The 12043-nt window shown below is 39.6% G+C and overlaps 1 protein-coding gene and 1 pseudogene across 1 annotated transcript in view; one reads left to right on the top strand and one right to left on the bottom strand.

Annotated features, from left to right (window-relative positions):
- Positions 1-7503, bottom strand: part of BTAF1 (B-TFIID TATA-box binding protein associated factor 1) — a 94550-nt gene extending 87047 nt beyond the window's left edge. Inside the window, exon 1 of the mRNA XM_055334420.1 lies at positions 7199-7503. Coding sequence (XP_055190395.1) covers positions 7199-7212 — 14 coding nt within the window. The 5' untranslated portion in view covers positions 7213-7503. The remainder of the gene's footprint in view (positions 1-7198) is intronic.
- A 3005-nt stretch (positions 7504-10508) lies between these two features.
- On the top strand, positions 10509-11260 carry LOC129515543 (CCHC-type zinc finger nucleic acid binding protein-like; annotated as a pseudogene).
- The last annotated feature ends 783 nt before the right edge of the window (positions 11261-12043 follow it).

Here is a 12043-nt window from a genome sequence, read left to right as displayed (position 1 = left end):
TCTTAGTATTTGTAATTCTGTCGTGGCATCTCTTACACTAACTTGTCACATGGTATCTTATGCTTGTGAGGCTTCACCTCCTTCAGTGATTCTTTTTGTTCCCCACAATAGTCTGCATAGTGTCTCTACAGTGTCTTTGTTCAGTATTCAAATAATTGTTTAGTTGTATTTACTATAATTAAAATTATAAGGAAAAATGCCAGGACGCCTGGGTGGCTCAGTGGTTGAGCAGCTGCCTTCTACTCAGGGCGTGATCCCAGGATCCTGGATTGAGTCACACATTGGGTTTCCTGCGGGGAGCCTGCTTCTCCCTCTGCCTATGTCTCTGCCTCTCTCTCTCTCTCTCTCTGAATAAATAAATAAGTCTTTTTTTTAAAAAAAGGATACGGAAAAAAGTCATAGATATTTTGAACTATGTCCTAGGTTGCTACTTCACCATTAATAAACACTACTTCACCATTAATAAACAAGTATATGTTGCATTTCCACTAAATGTAAAAAAGCCCGTTGAGGATAAAAGAAAAAGTATAGGGGTGCCTGGCTGGCTCAGTCGGTAGAGTGGCTCAGTCAGTAGAGTATGCAACTCTTGATTTTGGCATCATGAGTTCAAACCCCACATTGGGGATAGAGATTACTTAAAAAAAAGAAAAAAAAAAGGATATAAATATAACTTCTTCAAATCCACTTCCAAACTCAATAACCTCTGAATAAATTTAAATTTAATCTCTTTGAAAAATACTATATGGTCAACTAGCAGAACACTTCCCAAGGAAAGTTTTATAAACTTAACTAATAGAATGATCAGTTAAGTTTGTCTATTTTGTTATGCATTTTTTTACATTTAACAAAAGTGCAGTAAATAAACTATTTGAATCTTTTACTTTTCTGTGACTTAGGGAGTAAGAAAGTAAATATCTGATATAAACACTGTATTAAGTCTCATATTATCATTAAGCAAGAAAGCTATATTCTTTAAACAAGAAAGATTAAAGATACCACACTGTACACTGAGAGAATCAATATGAAAATGAAACTACACCAATGCCAGGTGCAAGGCCAGGTGCATACTAGAATCAACTGCATTCCTTCACTACCACACTAGAACACAAATTCCTTAAAATGGGGACTCTACTTTGTTCTCAGCTGTTATCTCTAGTACCTAGAACATAGAAAGCATTCTATAAATACTCATTAAATGAATACTGAAAAAGTACAATCAGTTATTTCCTTTAGGACATTTTTTTCTAATCTCTACTCTTGATCCGTCGAGCTACAGCCTTTTACAGGACTTTATCTGAAAGATAAAAATCTAGGTTCTTCAGAAGAAATATGTTATTTTCGGGGTGCTTGGGTGGCTCAGTTGGTTAAGTGTCTGCCTTTGGCTCAAGTCATGATCCCAGAGTCCTGGAATCGAGAACCACATCAGGCTCCCTGCTCCACGAGGAGACTGCTTCTCCCTCTGCCTGCCACTCACCCTGCTTGTGCGTGAGCTCTGTCATATAAATTAACAAGATCTTTAAAAGAAATATGTTATTTTAAAAGTTCACACAAAATTGTGTACTTTAAAATGGTTAAAAATGTTGAATTTTATCACAATTTAAAAACGAATCGATGTATATAATAAGTACTCTGAGGAATAAACCAAATAGGGAGGAATTTACCATACAGATTGAAATGTAAAAGTTTCTATCTACCTCTTCTACCTTTTCTAGCTTTTTTTGTCCCTAACTTTTTTAAAGTATGAAATATTTAACATTATAATTTACAATAGCTGTCAATCTTCTAATGGATTGAAATTGGCAGTAATGAAAGAAAAAGCGTAACAAACACAAGAAACCTGTGCTGTCCTACAGATCATTAAGACCATTTTAGCATTTTCCCTGTCAGTAGGAAGGAACCACTGGAATTTCCTCCACGTCAAGAAACTTCCTTGTAGTGACACCTGGGTGGCTCAGCCATTAAACGTCTGCCTTCAGCTTGGGGTGTGATCCTGGAGTCCCGGGATCAAGTCCCAAATTGGGCTCCCTGCATGGCGCCTGCTTCTCCCTCTGCCTATGTCTCTGCCCCTCTCTCTCTGTCTCTCATGAATAAAATTTTTAAAAAAAGAAAGATCTGACCTTTAAAAAAAAAAAGAAAGAAACTTCCTTGTATTTGGCAGAACAGGACTGCTGAAACAATATTTCTCTGAAGTATCAGGAGTACAGAAAGAATTAACAAAACTGCAAAGGTCTGATCAAATGTAGCAATTTGTTTCTTCCATAAGAGTGTGTTCCCTTTTTCCCCCAGAAACCTTTCTGAACACTGCATGACTTTTTTTTTCACTGCATGATTTTCAAATGCAAAAATGTCACAGACCTGGGAAACAATTTCTTTCTTTTTTTTTTTTAAGATTTTATTTATTCATGAGAGACACCAAGAGAGGGGCAGAGACATAAGCAGAGGGAGAAGTAGGCTTCCTGTGGGATCATGACCTGAGCCAAAGACAGATGCTCAACCACTGAGCTACCCAGGTGCCCCCTGAGAAAGTTTCTAATAATGCAGTCAAATTATAATTACTGTCTAGACATTTTAGACATGACCTGCATAGCTAAGATCACTGATGAAAAATTCTTTAAATTGTATTTTTAAATTTATATGATCGAGGGAAACTATGTTCCTATTAGCTAGTCAATGTACAATAGCTCAATTATGGCATAAACTGGCAAAAGTATGAAAACCTTAAAATACACACACACACAAACCTGTGGTAACCCATGATACTCAACAATGTCATAGATTCACCATCTTCTGTAATAAACATAATCTTAACAATTCCTCTGAGGTTGCCTAATTTACTATTGATGGCCCATCCCCCAACCAAGTGATAAATGATACTGGAAAAAGGCTCCCAAAGCAAAACAGCAGTATTCAAAGATTTAACAATTTTTTTTTTAAGATTTTATTTACTTATTCATGAGAGACATGGAGAGAGGAGAGAGAGAGACAGAGGCAGAGATACAGGCAGAGGGAGAAGCAGGCTCCATGCAGGGAGCCTGATGTGGGACTCAATCCCAGGACTCCAGGATCACGCCCTGGGCCAAAGGCAGGCGCTAAACCACTGAGCCACCCAAGGATCCCCTACAATTATTATTTCAATGGTCTGCAAGCAACACTGAAAGCTGTGATATATACTAATTTGTCTTTTTGCTAAGGTTGGTTTTGTGGGAGCAAGTAGCTAGTGAATGAGCTTAGCTGACCTTCCAGCATTCACATCTTAAGGGCAATAGTGTTCTCCACTCCTACATTTGTATACTCGTCTCTTACCAAGTGTCCAAAGGAGACAAACATTTTCCAGTAATACTTCACTGCAGGTTATGGAGCACTTCAAATGCTGTATTTGCAAAGTTTGTTTGTTTGTTTGCAAGATTTAACTTTCCCACAAATCAAGAGTTGACCATCTATTTGATAATTTTGCCACATCCTTACAATTTAAAGTACAGTAAAACTAGACCTTTATAAAACTATAAGCAGGGTCTAAAAAATGTGATCACAGAGTGCAAAGTTGTATTATATCCAATTTGCATTATAAAAGGTCACACTATCACAGAATTCATTCTGCTATAAACTTTTAAAAACAGTTCTGATAATATTATGCCTTTAAAATTATAGGGACACCAGCGTGGCTCAGCGGTTGAGCGTCTGGCTCTGGCTCAGGGTGTGATCCCAGGATCCTGTATCGAGTCCCACATCAGACTCCTTGTGGGGAGCCTGCTTCTTCCTCTGCCTGTATCTCGGCCTCTCTCTGTGTCTCTCATGGATAAATAAAATCTTTTGTAAATAAATAAACAAAATTATAATCCCGGTTAATATTCAAAGCTATAGTGAAAACTGGCCTTCCTGTGGAAAAACTGTAAGGATTCACTGAAAAACACTGGAATAAAAAAAAAAAAAAAAGAATTAAAAAAAAAAAACACTGGAATATTCTACTACATACATTAACTATGGCAAAATCATGACAGCTATTAAGAAACAAAATCACTTGTTCTTTTTTTTTTTTTCTTTAATGTACAGAGCACCTACTCTAGGAGCCAACCACTCTCCTGGAAAAAGGTCAGACTTATTCCCTTTTCTCCAGAGTGTACGTAAATTCAAGTAGGGAGGAGAACAATTACATGATTACAAAATATATTATGACTGACAGAAATCTATATATTGGTACAAATAACTCAGATGAAGTAAAACCAGAGAAAACTTCCCAATCAAAGGGACACTTAAACTTAGACTCCAAAACTGTTAGCCAGACTTGGGGAGGCGGTGGGAGGGCAGAAAATAAGTGTTACAGAGATAAAAAATGGGAGGTGAGAACACAGATTCAAAATGAAAGGGAGAGAGGGATGCAGAGAACCTGACACAAGGTAAAGCTAAAAAGGTGAAGTCAGAACTAGATCACAAAGAATCTAGTAAGAAGTATGAGGAATTTGGATTTTATGCTAAGGCAAAATAAAACATCTAAATGTTTTAAGCAGAAAAAGGACATTATAATTTGTATATTCACAAAATCTGTCTGAAATGAAGAATAAATTAGAGATGCGTTGGGAGGCAGGAAGAACAAAGTGGCTGCTGCTGTAGGTGTCTTGGATTAGACATGATGGTGGTAGTAGATGAAGCAGGACTGTGGTAACTGGTATGGAAAGAAAGAGGACTGACCAGAGAAAGATTAGAAATATAGACTTGGGCAGCCCGGGTGGCTCAGCGGTTTAGTGCCGCCTTCAGTCCAGGGCCTGATCCTGGAGACCGGGGATTGAGTCCCACATTGGGCTCCCTGCATGAAGCCTGCTTTTCCCTCTGCCCCTCTCTCTCTCTCTCTTTCTGTTTCTCATGAACAAATAAATCTTTAAAAAAAAAAAAAAAAAAAAGAAGGAAATATAGACTTAAAGGATTGGATTTAGTGACTAGCTGGATGAGAGGAAGGAGAGAGAAAAATAATTTATTATTCCCAGATTCCCGAACCTGGCAATTGAGGGAATGATGATACTAACTACCCATTTCTCTTCTGTTGGAAATCTTACAAGGTCCTAAAAATACTACAGTGCAAAAAAATATTTTAGATTTGATTGTGGAAAATATTTTTTTATAGATTTATTTTTTATTGGTGTTCAACTTGCCAACATATAGAATAACACCCAGTGCTCATCCCGTCAAGTGTGTGGCAAATATTTTTATATAGAAGGAGCTATCTTCCACCTATTCCACATAAAATATTAAAATGAGTCTGTATTCTACAAGCATACACCAACAAGGAAGGAAATTCAGTTAGGGAAAGGAAACATGCTTAGTGTATGGAGAAGATGAGCTTGAAATTAAAGTTTGCTAATCAAAGTGAATCTGCTAATAATAAAGGCCAGAACTGACAGTATCCCCAAAATGCAGAAGGTGTCTCAAAGTGTCTTTCCTGAACCATCATATTACCAAAATATACACAGGAGTAGTAGCGTTTACATAAATAACCATGATAGGTTTTTTTTTTTTTTTTTTTTTTTAGAATTTAACAGGATTTTGGCAAAATTAGAATCCTCATAAAAAAAGAGCACTACTCTTTGAAATCCAAAGTGAAGAACAAAAGGCAATAGCCTTCAAAACCCAACTCATTCATTCAGAAACTTGCATGCCCTCAACTTCTGTAAATAGATTAGCAAAGGCCAAGCAGATTAGTTTCTTTTTAAATACTTCGGTTTGTCTCTATAAAACTAAATCCAATACTGTGAAAACAGTCTGCTCTAAAAGGAATTTCAAGAGCTATTCATTCTTTTTATTTTATTTTTTTTTTTAATAAGTAAACTCTCTACCCAATGTGGGGCTTGAACTTACGACCCCTAGATCAAGAGCATGCTTCACTAACTGAGCCAGGCAGGTGCCCCAGGAGCTACTTAATCTCTTAAACAATGTATCCCCTAATAAATCTCTTATTAAGTCGCTGTATCGGTGTATTTATAACATATATTTATATGGGAAATCACAAATTAGAAGATACACCTTTCAGTATTTGCAAAAAGCTAAAAGACCACTTTACTCTCTCAAGGCAATTTTATATATCACAAAACAAGAATTTCCTCACAATGACTGGATTCAAATAACATATGACATAAAAACTAGACACTCCCTACTACAGATACTAGCTACCCCCTTAAACCAACTCCCATGGACTTCCACACACTATTTCATCAGTTATCTAGGGAGTCGGTGAGGAGATGGGTTTTCCTTTTGGCTTGGAAAACAGAGCTTGAGCACCCATGATGTCCACCGACAATGTCAAGAAGTGTGCTCAATTGTGAAAAATGAATGAAAACTATTTGTTTTCTGAACTATTTGTTTGCCTCCTTTAGTCTATGTGATAGAAAGACCAGTTCTCATGAAAACTTACCTCATCAACTCTAGTGAACTTGGTGATTCCTGACTGCTATCAGAAGGACTATCTCGTACTTATATTTCCAAAAATAAAACCTCTAACAAAAAGTTTTCCCACCATTATTATATTGGAGGTAAGGATTTTCCTCCCAGTTACGACGTCTTGTTGGTTTTTCTACAGTTTTCCTAGACGTTCCTGTTGATAGGCAACATTTTAAAAATAACTTAAGATCTGTGACATCTTTCACGCCTTAGCTAAGAAGGTTAGTAATATATAATAACTTGCCAAAAACTACAATGCTGATGACTGGATGTTTACTGCTAAACAAAAAAATTACACTGTATGAAAAAAGTCCTCAGGAAAGTCCGTATCCTTAAAGCCATAAATAGTTTCCAACATAATGAGAAGTTCACTTAGATAACAGTAATTCAAATCTCCCAGATCTCGACAGTTACTACCAAGTTTTCCCATGAAATGGAGGTTAGGGATCAGCCTTAGAACACCGACAGGGTAACAGGCTCCAGAACTGAAAGAGGGAAGAGAAACCAGACAAGAGAAGCATGGGGAGGAAAGCGAAAAACTAGCTCTAGCGTGGCACAGGGCACAAGAAAAAGACGTTTTTGAGCCGATTTACCAAGAGTAACTGGAGCCCAAACCCTCAGAGACTGAGGGGGCGAACTCCGAAGTCTGTGAAAGAAGGCGCCCGAGCCCAGTGACAATGGGAACCGCTCCTTTCTAGGAGTGGGGGCGCCGCGAGGAGAACGTGCCTCGCCTGGACCACCTTCCCGTCTGCTCGTCAGGAGCGAGACCCACCTGGAGACCGCCATGGCCGGGCGCCGGCGGTTCGGGGTTCCCCGCGACCTACGCGCCGCGCCGCGCCGCGCCGCTGAGGCGCTAGTTTCCAGACAGCAGAGCGGCGCAGGCCCAGGCCGCGGTCAGAGGGGAGCGGCCGGTGCGGCGCGGGGCGTCCCGCCGCGGGCCCTTCAGCATCTGCCCCACCGCCTGCCCGAATTCGCCCCCGCTGTGGCCGGGAAACAGGGGTCTGAGGCGGCGGCGGAGGCGGCAGTCGTCCGACCCGCACGACTTCAAACCGGGGGCCCCCAGCCCCGCTCTTTGCTGACGCAGGCGTCGGCACGCTGAACTAAGCGTCAGCGCGCCGGAAGTGACGTCAGCTCACCGCCAGGGCCTCCGCTGTGCGCGACTGAGAGGAAGGAGAGCGAGTGATTTCTGCTTGGCGGCGTTCGCTTGAAAAAAAGTGTGGCTATCTGTCGTTATCGAGGCAGGAAGGATAAATAAGGGACTCCTTATTTCCTAGAGGAGGAAAAAAGGCGACTTAGCCAAGGTTCTGGAAGTTCTAAACCTAGGTTTCCAATTCCTCACTGCCCTGATCCTCGTCCCACCGGACTGCTAGGGAAAACAGGAACCAGAAGACCTTAGGATGCTCAACTCCGGGTGGCGATGCCAGAAATTGAGAAAGATCTCCAATGGCACCTAGAACACGGCTCCAGTGTTTGCCATATTCGCCAGAAATTATGCATAGCTATCGTAGGGAAGATCTGCTCACCATTTTCGAAATCAAGTTTAATTTCTTGGTTGTTTATGTTGTAGGTACCATAATTTCTCAACCAGATATGAAAATTCCCAACCCTCCCCCCCCCCTTTTTTTTTTTGGCTTATCTGGCTATTGAGTCGCTTAATTCATTAGGCTTTTAAACATTTTGATGTTTATAACTGTCAAAGTATTCTCCAGCTTCTTCATTCAAGCCCATTTTAGAGGTCATTAACAGGTAAATAAACAAAGAAACACTGCTTTTTGTCACGTCACTCTGCTTATAAAAATTATCCACTGGCTTTTCATCACCTGAAGAATCTATGTCTCTTGAGTCTGGTTTTCATCTATAAAACGAAGCTGGTGAGAAGTACTGTAGAAGGTTATGGAAATAAAATGAGACCATGCATCTCGGAGAGCTTACAAAAGCTTTGTAAACCATGAAGTAGTATATAAATGGAAGTGAAAAGAAACTAACAAGTGCCTGCTATGTGGTAGGCGTTTTGGCATGCATTAACTCATAAAATTCCTAGGCCAGCCCTGTAAAGTAAGTTTTAATCTTCAATTTATTTTCTTAAGATTTTGTTTTTTAAATAATCTCTATACCCAACATGGGCCTCAAACTCACAACCCTGAGATTAAAAGTCACATGCCCTACCGATTAAATCTTCAATTTAGAGGTGAGGAAACTAAGAAAGTTTAGGTAATTTGCTCACAATCCAAGCTAGTAATAGTTAGTGTTGTTCATTCATTCAACAAATATTTATTTGGCACCTACTCTGTGTCAGACACTTTGCTAGGCACTGTTTGTACTGTTAGACAAAATCTGATTAAGCTGATGATCAAATATTTTCACATTTCATAGTCTTCTCGCACACACACCCCTTCTCAATATCTTTCCCACCACTGAAGCTAAAAATAGGTGCTACTTAACTAATTATGTACTACATTCATTTATTCAGCCAAAATTAAGTACCTACCACTTGCTGAACTCTACTAGAGATTGGCGCTTCAAAAGAACCCAAAACAGGCAGGATGCCCACTTTGGTTGAACTTCCATCCTAATGGAAGGAAAAAGAGTAAACAGATAAAATATCATGTTTATATTCCACGTAAGACAGAATGATTGGATAATAAGATGATTAGAGACTCTTTATTTGGTAGTTAGGGAGAAATCAAGGAGGCACTTAACCTGAGGCCTGAATGACTGGAGGGAGCCAGCTGTGGGAAGATCTGGGGAGATTTCAAGGTAGAGGATACACCTAGTATAAATGCCTAAGAGAAGTCTGCTGTGTGGGGAGGTGAACTGGGAAAAGGGGCCATTGTAAGGAATTTGGATTTTATACAGTAGAAAGTCATAGAAGAGTATTAACATTTGAATAAAATGATCTGATATAGATATATATATACAAAATCTTAATCTTTAATATCCAAGAGGTAAGTAGATACATAGTTCTAAATGACATTTAGAAGAGAGGAAATGGCTGGTATAATAGTTTTGTAAGGGACAATGTAATAATCAAATATATTGATGTGAGACTGTCTTGTTTTTAAATCCTTCCTCACCACAGTTAACAGTTCTGTGTCCAGCGGAGTTGTATAACCTTTGTAAGTTTCAGTTCCTTCACCTGTGATATGGGGATTATAATAGGACCTCATAGGGTGATAGTATTAAGTGAGATAATTAATAAAATGCATTTAACCAAGTGACTGGCACAATAAGTATGCAAAAATACTATTAACTACATCAATTTTTCTTTTTGTCAACTATGTGACCTTGAGCGAGTGACTTAACTTTTATGTCTCAATGTCCTCATCTGTGAAATGGTGATAATCATCATACTGGTCCATAACGTGTTATTTGAAACCACCTGCCAGATGGTTTTCTGAATTTAAAGCTTTTTTTTAGATTCAGATATAGGTTTTAGATTTTTTAAAATATATTTTTTTAATTTTTTATTTATTTATGATAGTCACAGAGAGAGAGAGAGGCAGAGACATAGGCAGAGGGAGAAGCAGGCTCCATGCACCAGGAGCCCGACGTGGGATTCAATCCCGGGTCTCCAGGATCGCGCCCTGGGCCAAAGGCAGGCGCCAAACCACTGTGCCACCCAGGGATCCCTAGGTTTTAGATTTTGATTGGATTTAGTAATCCAGTGCATATACCTTGTTACACCCCAGCAGCTTCTAGGGCAGTACCCTATGATCAAATACATTTACAAATGTATGAATAGCCATACTAAGAGGAATAAATCAAAGACTATAAATAACTGCAAGCTAGTTCAGGTCCAACTTTGCTGCCAAATGAAAATTTTTATGTATGGTTTTTAGACTCTTCTCAGTTTTGGAATTTTAAATAATAGGATCATGCACCTGTGCTCTCTAAAGTTATAGTAAGGATTAAATGAACAATACATGATACACTTAAAAATAGTAAGTGCTAAATAAATAGTAGCTATTATTTTTTACCAACAGAAAGGTGGTTTCAAAAATCAATGGCAGGCCTTCCCTGGGCCTGTGTCTGCACCTCCACCACTGCCAGCCTGCTCAGACACCTAAGATCTAACTGCAGTCATGAGCAGCAACAAATGTTTCAAGTGTGGACCATCTAGCTATTGGGCCCCGGAATGCTCTACTGGTGGAGGAGGCCGTGGTCATGGAATGAGAAGTCATGGCAGAGGTGGTTTTACCTCCAATAGAGATTTCCAGTTTGTTTCCTTATCTCTTCTAGACACCTGTTATCACTGTGGTAAGTCTGGTTATCTTCCAAGGATTGTGATCTTCAAAAGGATGCCTCCTGTAATTGCACTAGAGGTGGCCTCATGATCAAGGACTGCCAGGAGCCTGAAAGAGAAAGAGCAATGCTGCTACCACTGTGGCAAACTAGGCCATCTGTCTCATGACTGTGACCATGCGGATAAGCAGAAGTGCTATTCTTTTTTTTAATATTTTATTTTTTTAAGATTATTTATTTATTTATTTATTCATGAGAGATAAAGAGAGAGAGAGGCAGAGACACAGGCAGAGGGAGAAGCAGGCTCCATGCAGGGAGCCCGACATGGGACTCGATCCAGGGTCTGTCTCCAGGATCACACCCCAGGCTGCAGGCGGCACTAAACCGCTGCGCCACGGGGGCTGCCCAGAAGTGCTATTCTTGTGGACATTTTGGAGACATTCAAAAAGACTGCTCCAAAGTGAAGTGCTAAAGGTGTGGTGAAACTGGTCACATAGCCATCAACTGCAGCAGAACAAATGAAGTCAACTGTTATCACTGTGGTGAGCCAGGGCACCTCGTAAAGGAATGCACCATTGAAGCCATATCTTAATTATTTTCCTTTATTGCTCTTCCTTTTTCTGATTGATGGTTGTATTATTTTTTCTGAATCCTCTTCACTGGAAAAAGGTTGGCAGATAGAGTCTACTCCTAGGCCAGGGAATTTTGCTTGCCATATAAAAGGAGGAAACAGGGATCTCTGGGTGACTCGGTTGTTTAGCACCTGCCTTCGGCCCAGGGTGTGATCCTGGAGTCCCGGGATCGAGTCTCTCTCTCTCTCTCTCTCTCTCTCTCTCTCTCTCTCTCTCTCTCATGAATGAATAAATAAAGGCTTTAAAATTAATTAATTAATTAATTAACTAACTCAAAAAACAGATTGAAAAAAAGTCAACTTTCTACATTTAAGTACCAAAATAAAACAAACCAACGAAACAAAACAAAACCCAAAAAAGTTTCATGTTTAGTTTGCTAGAGGTGTTATGGATAATGCTTTGTTAAAGAACTCCCTTTCTGCCCCACTGGTGAATAGGCTTTGATGAATGGGAAGAGTTTTTTTTTTTTGTTTTGTTTTGTTTTGTTTCTTTTTTGACTTTTTTTGTAATAATAAATTTATTTTTTATTGGTGTTCAATTTGCCAATATACAGAATAACACCCAGTGCTCATCCCGTCAAGTGCCCCCCTCAGTGCCCGCCACCCAGTCACCCCCACCCCCTGCCCTCCTCCCTTTCCACCACCCCTAGTTCGTTTCCCAGAGTTAGGAGTCTTCCATGTTCTGTCTCCCTTTCTGATATTTCCTACGAATGGGAAGAGTTGAATCAGACCAGTAAGCCTGTT

This window comes from Nyctereutes procyonoides, unplaced genomic scaffold, assembly GCF_905146905.1.
Source record: "Nyctereutes procyonoides isolate TBG_1078 unplaced genomic scaffold, NYPRO_anot_genome, whole genome shotgun sequence".
Lineage (NCBI taxonomy): Eukaryota > Metazoa > Chordata > Mammalia > Carnivora > Canidae > Nyctereutes > Nyctereutes procyonoides.
This window is presented reverse-complemented; position numbering and strand designations above follow the sequence as displayed.